Here is a 22734-nt window from a genome sequence, read left to right as displayed (position 1 = left end):
AAGACTCAATCCCATAGTGTATGTAGGCCAGACCAGATAGGTGTGGCTGATTTCCTTACCTGAGGCAATAGAAATGTTAGTTAGTTGTACTTTTTTCTTGGTCTGGATGGAATTTCAAGGGCAATTAAGGATGGGTAACAAATGCTCCCTAGCCAGCGATGGCCGCATCCCATACAAATATATGTACATACTAATTAGGAGCAGGAGTAGGCCACTCGGCCCTTCGAGCCTGCTCCGCCATTCAATAAGTTCATGGCTGAACTTATTACTCCACATTTCCACTTACACCCGATAACCTTCCATCCCCTTGCTTATCAAGAATCTATCTACCTCTGCCTTAAAAATATTCAAAGACTGCTTCCACCACCTTTTGAGGAAGAGAATTCCAAAGACTCATGACCCTATGAGAGAAAAAATTTCTCCTCATCTCTGTCTTAAATGGGTGACCCCTTATTCTTAAACAGTGACCCCTAGTTCTAGATTCTCCCACAAGGGGAAACATCCTTTCCACATCCACCCTGTCAAGACCCCTCAGGATCTTACATGTTTCAATCAAGTCACCAGTCACTCTTCTAAATTCCAGTGGATACAAGCCTAGCCTGTCCAATCTTTCCTCGTAAGACAGCCCGCCCATTCCAAGTATTAGTCTAGTAAACCTTCTCTGTACTGCCTCCAACGCCTTTACATCCTTGCTTAAATAAGGAGACCAGTACTGTACACAGTACTCCAGATGTGGTCTCACCAATGCCCTGTACAGCTGTAGCATAACCTCCCTACTTTTGTATTCAATTCTCCTCGCGGTAAATGATAACATTCTATTAGCTTTCCTAATTACGTGCTGTACCTGCATACTAACCTTTCGTGACTCTTGCACTAGGACGCCCAGATCCCTCTGCATCTCAGAGCTCTGCAATCTCTCACCATTTACATAATATGCTTCTTTTACAAAGAACAAAGATAATTACAGCACAGGAACAGGCCCTTCGGCCCTCCAAGCCTGCGCCGATCCAGATCCTCTCTCTAAACATGTCGCCTATTTTCTAAGGTTCTGTATCTCTTTTCTTCCTGCCCATTCATGTATCTGTCTAGATACATCTTAAAAGACTCCATCGTGCCCGCATCTACCACCTCCGCTGGCAATGCGTTCCAGGTGCCCACCACCCTCTGCGTAAAGAACTTTCCACGCATATCCCCCCTAAACTTTTCCCCTTTCACTTTGAACTCGTGTCCTCTAGTAATTGAAACCCCCACTCTGGGAAAAAGCCTCTTGCTATCCACCCTGTCTATACCTCTCATGATTTTGTACACCTCAATCAGGTCCCCCCTCAACCTCCGTCTTTCTAATGAAAATAATCCTAATCTACTCAACCTCTCTTCATAGCTAGCGCCCTCCATACCAGGCAACATCCTGGTGAACCTCCTCTGCACCCTCTCCAAAGCATCCACATCCTTTTGATAATGTGGCGACCAGAACTGTACGCAGTATTCCAAATGTGGCCGAACCAAAGTCCTATACAACTGTAACATGACCTGCCAACTCTTGTACTCAATGCCCTGTCCGATGAAGGAAAGCATGCCGTATGCCTTCTTGACCACTCTATTTACCTGCGCTGCCACCTTCAGGGAACAGTGGACCTGAACACCCAAATCTCTCTGGACATCAATTTTCCCCAGGACTTTTCCATTTACTGTATAGTTCACTCTTGAATTGGATCTTCCAAAATGCATCACCTCGCATTTGCCCTGATTGAACTCCATCTGCCATTTCTCTGCCCAACTCTCCAATCTATCTATATTCTGCTGTATTCTCTGACAGTCCCCTTCACTATCTGCTACTCCACCAATCTTAGTGTCGTCTGCAAACTTGCTAATCAGTCCACCTATACTTTCCTCCAAATCATTAATGTATATCACAAACAACAGTGGTCCCAGCACGGATCCCTGTGGAACACTACTGGTCACACGTCTCCATTTTGAGAAACTCCCTTCTACTGCTACTCTCTGTCTCCTGTTGCCCAGCCAGTTCTTTATCCATCTAGCTAGTACACCTTGGACCCCAAGCGCCTTCACTTTCTCCATCAGCCTGCCATGGGGAACCTTATCAAACGCCTTACTGAAGTCCATGTATATGACATCGACAGCCCTTCCCTCATCAATCAACTTTGTCACTTCCTCAAAGAATTCTATTAAGTTGGTAAGACATGACCTTCCCTGCACAAAACCATGTTGCCTATCACTGATGAGCCCATTTTCTTCCAAATGGGAATAGATCCTATCCCTCAGTATCTTCTCCAGCAGCTTCCCTACCACTGACGTCAGGCTCACCGGTCTATAATTACCTGGATTATCCCTGCTACCCTTCTTAAACAAGGGGACAACATTAACAATTCTCCAGTCCTCCGGGACCTCACCCGTGTTTAAGGATGCTGCAAAGATATCTGTTAAGGCCCCAGCTATTTCCTCTCTCGCTTCCCTCAGTAACCTGGGATAGATCCCATCCGGACCTGGGGACTTGTCCACCTTAATGCCCTTTAGAATACCCAACACTTCCTCCCTCCTTATGCCGACTTGACCTAGAGTAATCAAACATCTGTTCCTAACCTCAACATCCGTCATGTCCCTCTCCTCGGTGAATACCGATGCAAAGTACTCGTTTAGAATCTCACCCATTTTCTCTGAGTCCAAGCATAACATTCCTCCTTTGTCCTTTAGTGGGCCAATCCTTTCTCTAGTTACCCTCTTTCTCCTTATATATGAATATGAGTATTCTTCCTGCCAAAATGGACAATTTCCCACTTTCCCACATTATGCTCCATTTGCCAGGTCTTTGACCACTTACTTAACCTATCTGTATCCCTTTTATAGCCTCCTTATGTCCTCTTCACAAGTTACTTTCCTACCTATCTTTGTGTCATCAGCAAATTTAGCAACCATACCTTCGGTCCCTTCATCTAAGTCAACGAACAAAAAAAAAATTTAGGCCAGGACACTGGGAGTAACTCCTTCGACAGCACCTTCCAAACCCGCGACCTCTACCAACTAGAAGGACAAGGGCAGCATATACATAGGAACACCACCACCTGCAAGTTCCCCTCCAAGTCACACACCACCTTGACTTGGAACTATATCGCCGTTCCTTCACTGTCACTGGGTCAAAATCCTGGAACTCCCTTCCTAACAGCACTGTGGGTGTACCGACCCCACATGGACTGCAGTGGTTCAAGAAGGCAGCTCACCACCACCTTCTCAAGGGCAATTAGGGATGGGCAATAAATGCTGGCCTGGCCAGCGACGCCCACATCCCATGAATGAATTAAAAAAAAATCATACTTCTTTAATTATCGTCATAGGATGTTTAATGTGCACCTGAATGGACAGATGGGTGTCAGAGCCGCCTCAACTCAGAATGATCTGACTCAATGATGAATTATACCAGCTGAGCTACATGCAAATTGGTTACCACGTTTCTTACATTACAACAGTGAGTGCACTTCAAGAAAGACTTCAGTGACTGAAAAGCACTTTGGGACATTCTGAGATCATGAAAGGCAAATCTTTTGTTCCTTCGAAATCCAAAGCATTGAACACTCCTGTGCAGTTATTAACACCAAGGTATCTGAATATGTGGGTGGTGAGGTGGGCGGGGGAGTGCGGGGGGACATGAAAACTAGCGGAGTTCAGTGCTACCCTCACTTGTCATCCATGCAGTCTGGTTACTGGATAATGATGAACAGGACAAGGGAAAGCATGACCCATTGTATAATCCTTGCATTGCTATTTTAAAACTCATATTTATTTTCAAATCCTTCCCTGACCTTACCCTCCCTATCTCTGTAATCTGCTCCATCCCCACAACCCTCTGAGATCTTTGTGCTCCTCCAATTCTGGCCTCTTGCATGTCCTCTATTTTAATCGCTTCACCATTGGAGGCCGTGCCTTCAATTGCGAAGGTCCTGAGCTCTGGAATTCCCTCCCTAAACCTCTTCACCTCTTTACCTCTCTCTCCTACTTTAAGAATCTCCTTAAAACCTACCTCCTTGGCCAACCTTTTGGTTACCTGTCCTAATATCTCCTTATGTAGCTCAGTGTTAAACTTTGTTTGATAACGCTCCTGTGAAGCACCTTGGAAAGCTTTACGACGTTAAAGGCGTTAAATAAATGCAAACTGTTGTTGCATACACTGCAGCACAGATGGAGAATTGGATCTGGATGGCTCAGTAATATGTCAGATTCGATACTTGTCCCTTGGGGAATGAAAACCAATTGATTTAACCAATGCAAACTTTGCATGGACTTCCTAAGGAGTCACCTTGGAGGAAATTAGCCAGGCTTCAGTGGAAACACTGTTGGGCTGTGAGTCAAAAAGCTGTGAGTTCAAGTCCCACTCCAGCCACTTGAGCACTTAATCTAGGTTAGCACTCCAGTGTATTGCTGAGGGAGTGCTGCAGTGTCAGAGGTGCTGTCTTTCAAATGAAATGTTAAACCGAGTCTCCGTCCGCCCTTCCAAGTGGACGTAAATGATCTAATGGAACTATTTCGACGAGGTGCAAGGGGGATCTCCCTAGTGTCCTGGCCATTATTTATCCATCAACCAACATCAGTAAGGCAAATTATCTGGTCATTTATCACACTGCTGTTTATGGGAGCTTACTGTGCCTAAACTGGCTGCTGGGTTTCCTACATTACAACGGTATTTAATTGGCTGTAAAGCGCTTTGGGATGTCCTGAGTAAAGCCTGTGTCGGGTTCGGGTCGGATCGGCTCTATATTCTGAGTCCAGGATTCGGGTCAGGTCGGGTTAGACAGTGTTTCCTCCTGGACCTCAGGGGATCAGGCTCACCCATGATCCCCCACACCTCAAACTGCAGGAATAGTCTGCTGCCAGAACAAATGGACAGGATCACAAGTATTACATTTGGACAAGGTACAGTACATTAATATGTTTGATATCATTAAATTTATTGCGATATTTGTGTCGAGTCAGATCTGGTCGGGCACGAAAAAAGTTAAAGGACTCGGGCACGGGTCGGGTTCGGGTTGGCTGTGGTCGGGTCGGGCCTGGCTTGGGTTTCAATTTTATACCCAAGCAGGCCTTTCGTCCTGAGGTCATGTAAATAAAATAATGTTCCGACCAGCAGAGGGCACCCACGAGCTCCTTGTGGCAATCGACCATTGCAATTCTGAGCACACTCATGCAGAACGTGGGAGAGTGAGCAATTAAACATGCGCGGCAGCTGCAACTCAGCATGTTCTGTTCTGCTCCTGCTGAGTATGGTTTAGAAATGAAGTGTTGATTAAAATCAGAATTACAGGTTCATACATCACATTCACGCTGCGTTTAATAATCCAAATGGATGTTGGATTTGTATGCTAATTTATTGCATCCAAAATTCCTGTAATGAACAAACCCAACTTAAGTAGAGCAGGAAAACCCCTGGTTTGGTTCCAGATCATCTCAGCTCGTGCTGAAATTCAGATGCTACAATTGCCAATGCAACCCTGGGCTAGGGAAGGCCAGGTTTCCCAAGTATGGTCACTGTTTGCCAATCTCACTATTCCTCGGAGTCCAGCCTAAAGGCCTGCGCAGGTCTGCAAATGAAACCCGACCCAAGCCCGACAGAACCACATCCGACCTGAGCCCGACCCGGCCCGAGTCCTTTCATTTTTTTCCCGCGCCTGACCCGACTCGACCCGACCACCGGAATAAAGTTGATTATATTAAAGAGGTTGTGCTCCACCTTGGATGGAATCGCTCACTGCAGACTAGTGCGGAGTGTTTCCCTCTGTGACGTCCTGGCTGCCATTGTGTCCGACCCAGCCCGACTCGACCCGAGCCTGAATGCCGGACCCAGAAGAGTAATCCGACCCAACCCGACCCGAACCCGACAAAGTCGTCGGGTCCCGTTGGGTTCGGGTGGGTAGCCATGCTTTAATCCAGTCTCTTGAGCATCTCTCCCCCTCCTTTTGCCCCACCATTGGCAGACGGGGCTTTAACTGCTCAGCCCTCACTTTCTGGAATTTCATTTACCTCTTTGGGTTGATAACCCCTCCACGTTTGTCCTGCAGCCTCCAGGAATTACAGATTAATCTCCAGGATACATTTGCGAGAAGCCTGTGAGAAAAATCATTGAGGCGTTAAAAAATGTTTCTTTTATTTTCTTCAAATACCAGTTTATTAATTATAAACATAGTTACAAAAATCTGTTTAACTGGGCAGAGAGATTGGAGGTGGGAGGTCATGTGATGAAATCTACAGCAGAACATCCAACCAGAATTGGTAAACTGGCAGTCTCTTCCCTCCCTGTCGTCTTTTTAAGGCCCTCTTTAAAACCCATCTCTTCGACAAAGCTTTTAGTCACCACTCCTAATATCACCTTTGGCTCAGTCTCCATTTTCTCCTTACTCCACTTAGGATGTTTTACCCACGTTAAAAGCGCTATGTAAATACAAGCTGTTGTTATTAAAATATAAACCTGGTGCATGAGTAAACATTGAGTGTAAATACCATTTCCTCCTTAGAGCAGAGAATGTTAAGGGGAAATTTAATGGAGGAGCTTAAAATTGTTGCTTCTAATTTCCACCCTTCTCTCACCTTTACATGGCCCATCGCCGACACTTCCCTTCCTTTCCTCGACTTCTGTGTCTTCATCTCTGGGGATAGATTGTCTACTAAAATCCATTATAAGCCCACCGACTCCCACAGCTACCTCGACTACACTTCTTCACACCCTACCTCCTGTAGGGACTCCATTCCATTCTCCCAGTTTCTCCGTCTCCGACGCATCTGCTCTGATGATGCTACCTTCCATGACAGCGCTTCTGATAAGTCTTCCTTTTTCCTCAACCGAGGATTCCCCCCCCACTGTGATTGACAGGGTCCTCAACTGTGTCCGGCCCATTTCCCGCACCTCTACCCTCACCCCTTCCCCTCCCTCCCAGAACCGTGAGAGGGTTCCCCTTGTCCTCACATTCCATCCCATCAGCCTCCATATCCAAAGGATCATCCTCCGCCATTTCTGCCACCTCCAGCGTGATGTCACTACCAAACGCATCTTCCCCTCCCTTCCACTGTCAGCATTCCGAAGGGCTCGTTCCGTCCGCAACACCCTGGTCCACTCCTCCATTACCCCCACCAACTAGTCCCCTTCCCAGGCACCTTCCCCTGCAATCTCAGGAGGTGTAATACCTGCCCATTTACCTCCTCTCTCCTCACTATCCAAGGCCCCAAACACTCCTTTCAGGTGAAGCAGCGATTTACTTGTACTTCTTTCAATGTAGTATACTGTATTCACTGCTCACAATGTGGTCTCCTCTACATTGGGGAGACCAAACGCAGACTGGGTGACCGCTTTGCGGAACACCTCCACTCAGTCCGCAAGCAGGACCCGAGCTTCAGGTTGCTTGCCATTTCAACACTCCCCCCTGCTCTCATGCTCACATCTCTGTCCTGGGATTACTGCAGTGTTCCAGTGAACATCAACGCAAGCTCGAGGAACAGCATTTACCGATTAGGCACACTACAGCCTGCCGGACTGAACATTGAGTTCAATAATTTCAGAGCATGACGGAGCCCCCATTTTACTTTTATTTTTGGTTATTTTTTCTTTTTTATATATTTTTTGTGATTGTTTTATTTTATTTCATCTTAGTTTGTTCAGTTTGCTTACCTTTTTTTCCATGTTTGTGCTTGTGGCTGTTCAGTTTTCAGTCCATTAACACCCTATCTGTACTAATGCTTTGTCTTTCAACACACCATTAACATATTGTTTGCCTTTGCTCCATGATCTTCTGGTCAGCTATTCTGTGACCTTGTCCTATCAACACCTTCTTCTTTGTTATCTCTTGCCCCACCCCTGCTTTACTTGCTTATAACCTTTCACATTTCTAATATTTGCCAGTTCTGAAGAAGGGGTCACTGACCTGAAACGTTAACTCTGCTTCTCTCACCATAGATGCTGCCAGACCTGCTGAGTATTTCCAGCATTTCTTGTTCTTATTTGCTCAAAATTATGAAGGGTTTTGATAACGTACATAAGCAGAGACTTATTTCTATTGGCTGTCAGGTCAGTAACCAGATGACACCGATTTAAGATATTTGGCAAAAGAATCAGAGGGGAGACGAGCAGAAATGTTTTAACGCAGTGAGTTATTATCATCTGGAATGCATTGCCTGAAAGTGTGGTGAAAGCAGATTCAACAGTAACTTACAATGGGGAATTGGATAAAAACTTGACGGTAAAAAATTGCAGGGCTACAGGGAAAGAGCAAGGGAAGTGGGACTAATTGGATAGCTCTTTCAATCAGCTGGCACTAGCGCGATGGACTGAATGGTCTCCTATTCTGTATCATTTTACAATTCTCCTTTCCTCTGCTGAGGGGAAAGTACATGTGACAGAAGCAGGCAGCTTGCAGTACATTGCCCATACAGCCTTTCTTCTTTTGTGAGTTTCAGCAAGTTATTCAAACATGGGGGCTCTGCAACTGAGGTTTATCTTGTCTGCAGCAGATGTCTAAATATGGCCTTTTGAAAGGGGTCAGCCAGTAAGTTACCAGAGCAGCAACTTCAGATGATGTGTCAGTACTGTGGCTTAGTACCAGCACTAGCACCCATGACAGGTATAGAGTTAACTGCAGTTCTGATGAAAGGTCATCGACCTGAAACGTTAACTCTGCTTCTCTCTCCACAGATGCTGCCAGACCTGCTGAGTATTTCCAGCATTTTCTGTTTTACTTTCAGATTTCCAGCATCTGCAGTATTTTGCTTTTGTATTAATTCTCCTGATGTCCTGGCTAACACTTAACCCTCAACCAACAACACCAAAAATAGAATATCCCATTTATCTCCTTATTGTTGAGGCACCCTTGCTGTGCAACAATATGGTTGCATTACATCTGTGAAAACATTTTTATTGGCTATAATTTGCTTTGGGGCATCCTTCTAAACTCTGAGCTGAGAGTGTTACCGTTGAGCCACTGCTCACACTAGGTGCAATTTTAAACAAGCATTTAAAAGAAACAGGTTGAACCTAATGTAAAAACAGCTCAAAGGAATTTGAAGAAAAAGGTTGTGAAGTTTTCAGTTGTGAATTTCACCAATTGATTTTTCTCAATTTAAGCTCAATTTCCCTCGGCCCATTAATTTGCGTTATCTCAAGTTGCAGGTACTTACAGATCTCGATGTTCTGATTTAGGATTTATCTGCCAATGAGGCAATGTGAAAGGTGCTTCAGAAATGCAAGCTCTTTCTTTCTGACTTTACCCCTCCTGGTCCTAGGACAACTAAAGTGATTTTCAATGTTTCAATATTAGATTTACTAAACATATTTGCCTAAAATAGATGAGTTCATAACTTTTTTGTAAAAGTGTCAGTCATATTGTAAGACGGTGGCAAAGTAGTAATGTCATTGGACTGGTCATCCAGGGGCCCAGGCTAATGCCCTGGGCACATGGTTTCAAATGCTGGTGGAATTAAAATTTAATTAATTAATAAAAAATCTGGAATTGAAAGCTCGTCTCAGTAATGGTGCCGTTAAACTATTATTGATCGTTGTAAAAACCCATCTGGTTCACTAATTTCCTTTAGCAAAGGAAATCTGCTGTCCTTACCTAGTCATAGAGTCATAGAGTTTTACAGCACAGAAACAGGCCCTTCGGCCCAACGCGCCTGCACCGACCATCAAGCACCCGTCCTAACTAATCCCATATCTCCGTACTTGGCCTGTTAGCCTTGTATGCTCTGGCGTTTCAAGTGCTCATCTAAATACTTCTTGAATGTCATGAGTGTTCCTGCCTCTACCACCCCTTCAGGCAGTGTGTTCCAGATTCCAACCACCCTCTGGGTGAAAAAATTCTTTCTCAACTCCCCTCTAAACCTCCTGCCCCTTATCTTAAATCTATGCCCCCTAGTTATTGACCTCTCTGCTAAGGGAAAAAGTTTCTTCCTAGCTATCCTATCAATGCCCCTCATAATTTTGTATATCTCAATCAGGCCCCTCCCCTCAGCCTTCTCCGCTCCAAGGAAAACAACCCCATCTATCTTCATAATCTGAAATGCTCCAGCCCAGGCAACATCCTGGTAAATCTCCTCTGCACCCTCTCCATTGCAATCACATCCGTCCTATTGTGTGGTAACCAGAACTGTACACAGTACTCCAGCTGTGGCCCAACTAACATTTTATACAGCTCCATCATAACCTCCCTGCTCTTATATTCTATGCCTCAGCTAATAAAGGCAAGTATCCCATATGCCTTCCTAACCACCTTATCTACCCGTGCTGCTGCCTTCAGTGATCTATGGACAAGCATCCCAAGGTCCCTCTGACCCTCTGCACTCCCCTGGGTTCTACCATCCATTGTATATTCCATTGCCTTGTTAGACCTCCCAAAGTGCATCACATCACACTTCTCAGGATTAAACTCCATTTGCCACTGCTCCGCCCATCTTACCAGCCCATCTATATCGTCCTGTAATCTAAGGCTTTCCTCCTCACTATTTACGACACCACCAATTTTTGTGTCATCTGCGAACTTACCGATCACACCTTCTATATTCACGTCTAAATCATTAATGTACACTATAAACAGTAAGGGTCCCAGTACCGATCCCTGCAGTATACCACTGGTCACAGTCCTCCATTCACAAAAACAACCCTCTCCCATCACCCTCTGCCTTCTGCCACTGAGCCAATTTTGAATCCAATTTGCCAAATTCCCCAGTCTGGCCTATATGTGACTCCAGACCCAGACAATGTGGCTGACTCTTAACTGCCCTCTGAAATGACCTAGCAAGCTCCTCAGTTGTTAAGGGCAATTAGAGATGGACAACAAATGCCGGTCTTGCCAGCGACGGCCACATCCCATGAAAGAATGAAAAAAAATTTCCACCTCACAACTTCACAGGCTGATATTGTATTAGGGCAAGGTGAACAAACCCTGTCCTCGAAGCTCAGATAACTCAGTCATATTTATATTTGCAAGAGCAAAATGCTGCAGATCCTGGAAATCTGAAATAAAAGTAGCTTCTGTGGAGTGAGAAAGAGAGTTAATGTTTCAGGTTGATGACCTTTCGTCAGAACTGGCGACTTTGACAGCGTTCCCCAAACTACTGCTCTCTCCGTATCCTGGGATCCATGCTCAACACCTTGCACTGCCACATACACACTCTCACCCTCTCTCTTCAGCAGCACCATCTCACTCTATCTCAAAGCTGTCCTTGTCCACAATACCATTTCACCTTTTGTCTCATATAGTGCCTTAGTAAAGCTTTTCCTTCTCCTTTCATGTATCAATGATCACAAGGTTCAACAACTCTTGGATATCAATGCCCCTCCCGATCCTTTCTCCCCTTTACTTTCCTCTGACTCCATCCCTTCTTCCAATCTCAACCCTTGCCATGTTTTTACGAACCTCTCTCTGACCCTGGAGAATCAGTCCTCTGCAACGGCCTCAGCTTCATCCCCTTCCGCTCCCACCTCAATGAATTTTGAGGTCAGCACAACACTGAGCTCTTTTACTAACACCTTCACCTCCGCACCCACTTCTTTGGCCAGGACCCTTCCTCCTGCACAGCTGACCCTTTCTCCCATCTTTAGAATTTTCCTTCCACCGGGACCCATCCCTTTGGTCTCTTACTCTCTCTCGATCTTTTCATTGATATTTGCCAGCATGACATCAGCCATCTCAATTACTCTGCGGCCCTCACTCACTCTAACCTATCTCCCTCTGAAGTTGCAGCACTCCATTCTCTCAGGTCCCAGTTCTGACGAAGGTTCATCAATCTGAGATGTTAGCTCTGTTTCTCTTTCCAGATGCTGCCTGACCTGCTGAGTATTTCCAGAATTTGCTGTTCCTTCTTATATTTAGACTTTATTTCATGAAATATTTTTAGTGGTTTTTAAAAAAAAGACCGGCCTGCAAGTCTCCTGGAGCAGTTTTTAGCACTATGGCCTCATCAGCGGATAAATCCTAAATAAGAACATCAAGATCTGTTAATACCAACAACCTGAGATACCGCAAGTTAATGGGAACAGGAAAATTAATCTTAAATTGAGCAAATCAATTGAAGTTCACAGCTGATAACTTCACGGACTTTTTCCATGAAGTACCGTGCGGTTTTTTTTTTACATAAGATCGAACCTGCCTATTTTAAATGGGTTAATAGTTGCCTAAAACTCCAGTGTCAGTGTCAATCATGCTTCTATGGGTAGCACTTTCATCTCAGAGTTATAAAGATGTGGGTTCAAGTCCCACTTCAGAGATTTGAGCACATAATCTAGGCTGACATTCCAGTGCTGCATTGTTGGAGGTGTCATCTTTCAGATGAGATGTTGAATCAAGGTCCTGTCTGCATTTATATAGCACCTTTCACAACCTCAGGATGTCCCAATGTGCTTTACAACCAATTAATTACTTTTGAAGTGTAGTTATGTAGGGAACATAGTACCTAATCTGTGCACAGCAAGCTCCCACAAACAGCAATGAGATAATGACCAGATAACTTTATTTTAAATAATCTTGTTTGAGGGATAAATAATGGCGGGGAAATCCTCGGCACTTCTTTGATCTTTAACATCCACATGAGGGCAGATGGAGCCAAGGTTTAATGTCTCATCCTAAAGGCAGCACGTTTGACACTGCAGCACTACCTCAATACTGCAATGGGATTGTCAACCCAGATTATGTGGGAGTGGGACTTGAACCCATGTCCTTTGAGGTAGTTCGAGTGGGGGGAGGGTAGCTTGTGTGGAGTAGTAATACTGGTTTAAAACAATTGGGCCATGTTCTCTGTTTCTGTGCTGTGTATTCGATGTAACTTGTTTGAGTTTAAATAGAACGTTAGTGTTGGTTTATCAGCGGTGGTCTCCTGAATTTGGGTTGGCGGAAGGTTAGGGTTGCCAACTCTACTTGGGAATATTCATGTCTCTAGTCCAGTCAAAATAACTTCCCCGACTTCATCTCGAATATTCTTAAAGCTAATAAAGTGTCCAAAGAAATTGTATTTTAATACCCCTGTGATGATTCTCCTGGGTTGCTTGCAGCCGGTACCCTGGAGTTTAATTCATAATTCCTGGAGACTCCAGGGCAATCCTTGGCGGGTTGGCAACCCGAGGAGAGCTGCTTGTAAATTTCCTGGTAGCAGTGAACTTCGTCCAACCTGACTGCTGTGCCAAAGAAATCACTTGTCCTGTTTCCGACCCCAACTCATTTCTCCCCATCCCCACCAGGAAAAGGGGTCAGTTTCCCTTTAAAATAATTCACTACTGTATGCCATTGCCCAACCTGTATTTGCAAACATGACAACATTCTTTTATGTAGTTAAACAAATAAAAATTGGATCAATTCACTATGATCCTCAAACAGACGCGCTCCACAAAGCTGGCACAGCCCACTCTCGATTGTTTACGGCGAATAATAAAGCCGTCATTTGGCTTAATGATTACATACATTCCCACTGAATAGCTGCCCAGTTTCAAATTACTCCTTTTGGCTTCCCGAACGTGCACGTCTGCATCAACGTGCGCGCTCACATACAACCCCCAACTCAACTCAACCCAACCCCCTTGTTGGACGTGTAATTTCCTCCGAGCGCGCTCTCAGGGGCCCCTCCTGTTTATTCCCTGATCAGATCAGAGAGAAGAGCTTGCACACAGAAGCAGAAAGAGAAAGAAGGGTGGAACATATTCCAAGAAGATTGTAGAGAGCGAAATTGCGTGCAGTTAGAGACCGAGAGACAACAACAACAGCAGAGAGAAAAAAAAAAATCAGTTTCCAAAATGAATCCATCTTGTGCCAGATGTAAAAAAATTGTCTACCCAACCGAAAAAGTCAACTGCCTGGATAAGGTGAGCTCAAACCACACGATGCTCGCGCGCTCCAGACTCTTCTCCTTGATCAGTTACATTGTAGCTCGTCAGTTACACTGTTGCGAATTGTAACTGGTCAGTTACACTGTTGCGAATTGTAACTGGTCAGTTACACTGTTGCGAACCCTTGTTTCAATTTCCGCTTCTTTTTTTCTCCCCTTTGCCACATTTTGTAACATTCACCGTTGAAGGCGCCAAGGAGGCGGAAGTAAATCGCCTTCTCCCCAACCATTGAACCTACATCTCTTTTTCTCTCCAAATAGACTCAGAGAAACGACTTACTCAGATGTGGGGGTTGAACTTTATTTTTAAAGCATAAGTTTGTACTCGAGATTTTTTTTAAAAACAAAACTTATTTAACGCTCGCTGCCTAGATTGCTGATTTTAAATTTTAGTTGTGTCCTTCCCCTTTCTTTTTTTTGCTTCTAAATGTTTCGAAACCTAGGTTGTCAGTTTTGGAAATAAATCATTTAGTGCTTGTGTTGGATTTAAACCTCAAGGAACAAAATCGATATAGGTTAGAAGTAAGGCGTTGGAAGATTGAGTGTTTTATTGCAGATAAGGCTGTTTGAAGGGCGTGGATCAATTGATCATGTGTTGCACTTTAAAACTGAATTTGGAGCTGTTTCACTACAAAATCTGGGCTGCTTCTGTGGGTCTGTGCAAACATGATATCAAAGTCTTATTATTAACCAATAGGCTTCTCTCTCTTCCAGTCCACCCCTGTCAAAAAGATGTGAAATTGTTTAGCAATTTCCAAAAGGCGATTTTTAACCAAAAGCGGAGGTTATGAACAAAACTATAAATGAGTTTACAACTGTCTCCACTCTCCTAGAGGTTTTTACTGATGTAGATTAAGGTTCCAATAGTGTTAGCAATTCCTTGTGATATTGTTCCTGGACAGTATATTTGTAAATAATTTTTAAAACTTATATTCATATTTTCAACTGATTCCTTTTTTAAACGGGAGGAGGGAGAAGCAGTGTTGATTGAGAAACTAAATTGTGTTTTGAGGCTGATGTACAAACCTGAGTCTTTCAAAATTGTTCAATTTTTAAAAAAAGGCAATTACTTTTTTACTACTCCCACGTCCCCCCGCGCCCCCCCCCTCCCCCCAATTAATGTTGTCTGGTGGTGCCAGTGTTCAGTTTGGTAGATACCAGGAGCATTGGAGTACTCAACTGACCACTCTTCAGGCATGCGTATGCCCACACAGTGAATGTCAGTGGACTAACCAGGCATGGAGGTGATTACAAAAGCAAAATACTGCGCATGCTGGAAATCTGAAATAAAAACAGAAAATGTTGGAAACACTCAGCCTGTTCTGATGCAAAGCCATTGTCCTGAAATGTTTAACTCTCTTTCTCTCTCCACAGATGCTGTCTGACCTGCTGAGTGTTTCCAGCATTTTGTTTAATATGGGGATGACTAGAATTGTATCTGATCTATCAGAGATCAGTGGAAAACAACTGGGCATTAGCTCCCCTAGTTGAATTTCCCTTTTTTTCTTCACAAAACTTCGAGGGCCATATGGCCTATTGTACCATTTCCACATTGTCCTTGCTGAACTCAACCAATTGATATAGTAAATCTGGTATTTTCCTGCTGACCTGGCTCATTGCAATGCCACATGCTGTATTTACCAACTGTGTCACTGTGGGAGGTCTTGTACCTTCTGTTTATAATGCTTCAGGTACACTGTCTTGAAACTTCCAAATCTAAGTTTTTTTTATTTAGTAGACTTCTCAAAACGGCAGCTGTAGTATTGATGGGCAGCACCTGATTCATGTCAAACCAGCCATTGTGCGACCTGGTTTCATTGGGCCAGATCTTGTGGCTGGTGGTGAAGCAATGGCACTTGCTGCTGACCTCGAGGAAAGCTGCCCAAAAGGATCTAGCGATATCTGTGGTTTGGGTCCCTTTTCCCGATGTCAGTTTAAATCTGGCTGAAAGTGATGGGAATCTCCAGGCACGCAGCAGGAGTGATATAAGCAAGCTAGGTAAACAACTAATCACAGAGAGGAAACCAGGAAGTTCAAACCACTTTATGCTTCACTTCTAAATTTTCAGATAGAAAGACTTGCATTTATAGGTGCCTTTCATGCCCACCAGCCAATGAATTACTTTTCTCTACTTTTGTAGTCACTGTAATGTAGGAAATGTGGCAGCCATTTTGTGCACAGAAAGCTCCCACAAACAGCAATGTGATGATGGCCAGGGAATCTGCTTTTGTGATAATTGAGGGATAAATATTGGCCAGGACAGGGAGGAATAACTCCCCTGCTTCTCTTCGAAATTGTGCCATGGATGTTTTATGTCCTCTGAGAGGGCAGAAGGGGCTTGGATTTAATGTCTCAGCCAAAAGACAGTGCCCCCTACAGTGCAGCACCCCCTTAGTACTGCACTGGAGTATCAACCTTGATTTTTGTGCTCAAGATCTGGAGTGGGTCTTGACCTTCTGACTTGGAGGTGGGAATGCTACCAACTGAGCCACAGCCAGCACACAAGACAGTGAAATAAATGATTATGATTGATATTTTAGTGTCTATCTAAATCCAGTATAAACAAAACTTTAAAAAAAAATCCACATTTTTAACATTTTTTTAATTAGAGAGAAATTTGGCATTCTGCATATAGAAAATTAGCTTTTCAGGGCCAGTGAGGGTGTTTAGCAGTAATTATGAGGTTAGTATACTGTTAAACACCCAGTTATACCTCATTCAATAAGGTGAAATTTTTTCAAAGATTTTTACGGTGAGACTAATTGTAGGAGTGGAAGTTCTCATCAGTTCAAATATTTTCTATTGATTGCAGTCTGATGGGTGGTGAGTGGGTGTGCAGCACACCCTCTTGGAGAAGTGTAGAATTACTAATAGCAGTTCTGGATTTCTGCATTATTCTGTGCATGTGCAGAGTCCCCAAGTTGCTTTTGGTTTTAGGGAATGATGGCGAATGCTGGCAGTTTTGCTGTCATTACCACTGAAAAATCTGGGGCATTAGTTTTCTTGAGTTCGACAAGTGCAGATGCTGAAGCTGCTTTTCTCCATATTGTACTGTGTAACTAGGGTATGATACTCCACAGATCCAGAGCGACTGTAGTGCAGTTCAATTGGGATGGATCCCAACGGTCAGTGTTTCCCAAGACAAGTCTAGTTTTCTCTTTGATTTAAATCTGATTGTGAGAGTGAATGTACAGGGCAAATCCCTGGCTGTGCTATGTTGGCAGAACTCAATCAGGCAGCTCTTGTGTGTCATGAAATTAGTCTCAGTGCCTCTCTGAGGATAGGAGAAATCAGCCAGACATCCTCCTGATTACTTTCCAGGAGCAAATGCTCTGTTGGGTGACAATGAGACCAGGCTTGGTTTGTGATGCTTCACCTCAATCTTGATAGCTCACCACCATTCATGGTCTACACGAATATGTTAAGGATGATGTCTTGGACGAGGTACCTGAGAATGGTTTACGTCTCTGGAATCACATCCTAGTATGAGATAATACCTTTAAGGAGAGAGTAGATGCTAAATGTTGGTGGGGTCTGGCTGCAAGAAGGAAATTGTATTTCTGTTGCACCTTTCATGACCTTGCGACTTCCTGAAGCAGTTCACAGGTAATTAATTACCTTTTTGAAGTGTAGCCACTGTTCTCTGGTAGGGAAACATGGCAGGCAATTTGTGTGCAGTATGATCCTACAAAGAGCAATGTGATCATGACCAGATAGTCTGTTTTAATGCTGGTTTAATATTGGCCAGGGCACTGGGAAGAGTTCCTTTACTCTTCAAAATATTTATTTATTTAGAGATACAGCACTGAAACAGGCCCTTCGGCCCACCAAGTCTGTGCCGACCAAGAACCACCCATTTATACTAACCCTACAGTAATCCCATATTCCCTACCACCTACCTACACTAGGGGCAATTTACAATGGCCAATTTACCTATCACCTGCAAGTCTTTGGCTGTGGGAGGAAACCGGAGCACCTGGCAAAAACCCACGCGGTCACAGGGAGAACTTGCAAACTCCGCACAGGCAGTACCCAGAATTGAACCCGGGTCCCTGGAGCTGTGAGGCTGCGGTACTAACCACTGCGCTACTGTGCCGCCCTGGAATCAATGCTGCCATGGAATCATTTACCTGTGAGAGCTGATGGAATTTTGGTTTGATGTTTCACTTGAAAGAAGTCTCCTCCAACAGTGCAGTATTCAAGATCTGGAGTGAGGCTTAATGCCGCAACCGTCTGACTGAGTGTTACCACTGATCCATGGCAGACATGCTATTGTGCAACAGGCAGAAACATGTTGTGAACATGTAGGTGCTGGTGGATGTCAGATTGCAGCAGAGGCTTTGATTCTGTGCCCAGAAACTTGGTTTGAAGGTTGATGTGCTCCAGTTGCAGGATCAAAGCATGAATTCTGCTATGGGCTTCTGAGATAGCATTTTGTTACTGTAGCTCACAAGACAACGAGCAATTCAGCCAGGTGTTGCCCCAGCCGATGCTAGTATCTCACTTTCATACTCATGGGATTTCTTTCACTCTCTTTGTCTCTCAAGGCTGTAACTCGTGTTGGGTATAGGTAATACTAGTCCTCATCTACCTCATCAAATGGTTGGCTTTCATTGTGTTGTAAGTATTCAACTGGAGTAGTCTTTCCTCAGTCAATTTCCATGGAAATGTACTTTCTGGAAGAGATTTATATAAAAGAGATGCTAGCAATTATATAGTGTCAGTAAAGCACTTTTTGAAGTGTAGTCACTATTGTAGTGTAGGAAACACAACCAGTTTGCCCACAGTAAGTTCTCTCAAATAGCAATGGGATAATGACCACATCATCTGTTTTGAAAATTATTTGTGAGGTAAACATTGACCAGGACATTGGAGAATTCCCTGCTCTTGTTTGAAACAGTGCAGAGATCTTTTTACATCTGCCTGAGGAGAGCAGATGCAACCCAGTTTAGTGTATTATACAAAAGATGGCAGCTCCAATAGTGCAGCAATTCCTTAGTACTGCATAAGGGTGCCAGCCTGAATTATGTGATCGAGTCCCTGGAATGGAACTTGAACGCACAAGCTTCTGACTCCGCAATAAGGAATAAGAAGTGTAGCTGATTTTTCTTTCCTGCTCATAGGTGTTAGCTGTGGCTCAATGGGTAGCGCACTCATCTCTAAGTCAGAAGGTTGTGAGTTCAAGGCTCAGTTGGTAGCATTCAGAAAGTTGGGGGAGTTGGAGTTGTCTGTAATCTAGGCTGACGCATCAGTGCGGTTTTGAGGAGAAGTGAGATGCAAACCTGTGCAGGTGGATGCTAAAGATGCCATGGTGTTTTTCTAAGAGCATCAGTTCGTTCTGGAGAAGATCCCTCCTTCAGCCAATGTCACAAGGATCTGATTAATTGGTCATTCATCTGATCATTGTGTAGTCTTAATGTGTGAAATAGTTGCCATGTTTGTGCAATTAACACTTTCAAATAATTCATTATATATGAAACATTGTGACACTTGACATGTAAAGTGTCATAAGAAAGCAATTAAATGGTGTAATACAAACATTGTATTTGTGGCATTTAAATCTCATCGGGTGTAACTGGATAAGGCGCCCATGAGGTAAAATGTAAGAACTATTAAACTTGCTGTCCAATTGCTGATCATTGAATTAAATAGAGATGTTGAATATTTATCCCTGAGCCAACATGACTAAAACAGATTATCTGGTCATGATCAGTGTTGTCTTGTGGGATCATTCTCTGCCCAAATTGTTTCCTACATGACAACAGTGGTTACGTTTCAAAACTACTTCATTGACTGTAAAGCACTTTGGGACATCTTTTGATCATGAAAGATGCTATAGAAATGCAAGTCCTTTTCTTTTGCTGTCAATAGTCTTTGGCTAAGTTGCAAATTCGATACACTTTTGATGCAAAATGCTCCCTCTGTTCTCAAGTGGTTAAAGTTATCAGAGTGAGGACCTACCGTTGCAAAAACCACATGCTGTTGTAATTTCAATTCAGAGCTTCTGTGGACGGTAATTAACATAAAGGCATGCACAAATTGGAGGGTTGGGGAGTGGGCTGATTAACTCAGCGGCAGTTATTCCACTGTTGTGCTTTGCCTTGTGCTGAACCAGACAGGGATAAATCCTCGTTACTTGCGCATTTCCAACCTGGTAGTTGTTAGATTACAAGTTCCATTCGTTGTGTTTGAGTAAAGATTGGCTGAAGTGGTGAGCTCACTGCAAAAATCCCTTCCCCCTCCCAAAAGTGATGGTATCATAGTTGAGTTTATCTAATGCATTAGGAGATGAGGACACTGGAAATATACAGCAGATCTGTTTGTGTTTCCTAATGTTTTGGGCGTAGACCTGTTGTCAGAATGGCTTTGCATGAAAGGCATTGACTGTTCAATTCAGCTGCCCCACAAAGCAGTGGGTTATAATGTGACATCTTCCCACATTTGGAAATTTAATGAACCTTGGTGACTAGCCTAAGTGCGGGTCACAGCCAAAACTGAGGGGAGAAAAGAAAGAACTTGCATTTACATAGTGCCTTTCACAACCTCCGGATGCCCCAGAGTGATTCACAGACGATGACTTACTTCTGAAGTGTAGTTACTGTTGTAATGTAGGGAAACAAGGCAGCCAATTTGTGCAGAGCAAGGTTCCGCAAACAGCGATAAAGTAAATGACCCAAAGTTAAAGCTGAAATTATTTCAGCATCAGCTGAGGGATGGATGGTGGCTTGGAGGAGACACTGATGCCACTGAGTCAAGAATGAAACTTAAGTGACACGTGATAATAACTGTGGGCTTTAAAAGTTGATAGATTATGGAAGGAAGGAGTTCTACAGTTTCGGGGTTCTGGGAACAGATTTGGAGATTGTGTGATGGGTACTGATTGCTACACATTGTGGAGGGAGAACATGTGAGGTGGAGTACTTGGAGAATGTGTGTCGCATCTGTAAAATAGGAAATTTTGTTGTATTCTCCTCTGCAAAAAGAAAATGAGATTAAAGGAATGAAGGAGGAGTCACAGCTATGGTGATCAAGTTGGGAGAGATTGAGTTTGGTCAAAAATATAGATCTAGCAAGACTTTAAAGGTAGAGAGATGTGGAGGTGTTTAGGAAAGGAATTTGAGGCAGCTGAAGGTTCTGCCAGCAATACAAGATGAAAGCTTGCAAAATAATGACCACAAAAGAGACGAGACAATCTAATCACCAGGGCAGTGCAAAGTGAAGGTTAACTGCTTCTCTGTGGTAAGACAAAGTTGGGAGGACAAGTTGCAGCCTATCTCTTGTTAATGACTTGATGTCCCATTAGAGTGACAGCAGCCCTTGAGCAGGTCTTATTTGGGTGGGGTGAGGGTGAGAGAAGGGAGATGATCGCCTTTATTCTTGCCAGTTATGTCGCCTTTCCTCCTGCAGGTACTAACTCCTGACCACTTCCACTAGCTCAAGTAACCACACTCAAGCATGCATGTAGGCAGGCTGCATGCATCATGATTCAAGTGTCGTGTGTACACTTCCATAAATAATTCCTGGATAACAATTAGGATCCATATCTTCTCATTTTTCCACGCATTTCAAGGCAATTGAGACCAGTTGTACAGCTCCCTAACACCTCAACTAGGGTCGTCAACCCTCCAGGATGGTCCTTGTCTCTTTTGGAAATGCTGCAAGCAACCTGGGAGCATGGGCACTTTAGAAAAAAATGTTTTTTCTCTTTGAATGCTTTTGTTGATTAGTTCTAAAAAAAAAAATTATAGCGTGGGGGTGGAGGGTGGGGTGTAAGTTGTCTACTTGATAAGTCAAGAATCCATTTCCAGTTTGTGTGAGAAGGTGGTACTCAAGTTGGATGTGGAGGGCGGGAGTGGTTGGAGGTCAAGCAATGAAACTTCCAGGAATACAGTTGGCAACTCTGAACACGGACATGGCATTGTATTTGGGGCTTTGTGTGGCGTAGCTATTCATTGAATCGTTGTGCAATCCAGCTGTAGATTTTTTACTAATGAAATGGTGGGGGAGGAAGAATGCACTGATAGAGATTAATTGGAGGCAGCTCTGAGTAAGAGCAGAAACACAACTCCTAAAGCTACAGTTATTGCAACATTTTAGTTGTGTACAGGTCCTGTGAATTCTGTCAGGCTTGGCACATTGATGCCTCTCTCCTATAGTTGACTTTCTGCCACCATTTGTACTCTGTGGAAAACTGCATTCTCTGGATAAACCGATTAGTCTTTATTTGTAGAAATCCTTGGGGACTTTTGAACACCGCAATATATAATGACATTTCTTGTGTCTGTTGTCTAATTGTTAAGTCTGATCATTTTCTTCCTCGAAGGTAAAGTCTGTATTTTTTTTATGTAATGCACAAAATAATACTCAACAATTTCAATTTTCTATCCAATCGCATTCCAGCAAAAGAACTTGAGATAGAGTGGCCATGAGGGCTTCTCACTAAGAAAACTATTAAACCTAAATATAAAATTTGTCAGCCCTGGCTCAGTGGTCACATTCTTGCCTCTGACTGAGAAGGTTGTGGGGTCAAGCCCTAGAAACCTGAATATGTTTCTGAGGCTGCCATCTTGGTGCTGTACTGACGGAGTGCTGCAACGTCAGAGGTGCGGTGTTTGAGATGAAGAATTGCACCAAGGTCCCATTTGCACTCTCAGGTGAAAATGCATGGGAATTTTTACAATTTGAAGGGCAGGAGCATTCTCCTTGTTCCTGGCAAATGTTTATCCCCAACCAACATTTGATTATCCGGTCATTTATTGCAGTGTTGTTTGTGGGATCTTGCTATGCACACATTGGCTGCTGCTTTTTCCTACATTACAACAGTGATTGACATTTTAAGTGTTTCACTGGCTGTAAAACACTTTTTTGGGA

At 43.7% G+C, this 22734-nt stretch overlaps 1 protein-coding gene across 1 annotated transcript in view; it reads left to right on the top strand.

Moving 5' to 3' along the window:
* Window positions 1-13562: 13562 nt before the first annotated feature.
* Window positions 13563-22734, top strand: part of lasp1 (LIM and SH3 protein 1) — a 160644-nt gene continuing 151472 nt past the window's right edge. Inside the window, exon 1 of the mRNA XM_068013542.1 lies at window positions 13563-13840. Within this exon, the coding sequence (XP_067869643.1) occupies window positions 13772-13840 (69 nt within the window). The 5' untranslated portion in view covers window positions 13563-13771. The remainder of the gene's footprint in view (window positions 13841-22734) is intronic.

Source organism: Heterodontus francisci, chromosome 33 (genome assembly GCF_036365525.1).
Source record: "Heterodontus francisci isolate sHetFra1 chromosome 33, sHetFra1.hap1, whole genome shotgun sequence".
Lineage (NCBI taxonomy): Eukaryota > Metazoa > Chordata > Chondrichthyes > Heterodontiformes > Heterodontidae > Heterodontus > Heterodontus francisci.
The sequence above is the reverse complement of the archived record's forward strand: the minus strand, read 5'-3'. Positions and strand labels throughout refer to the sequence as shown.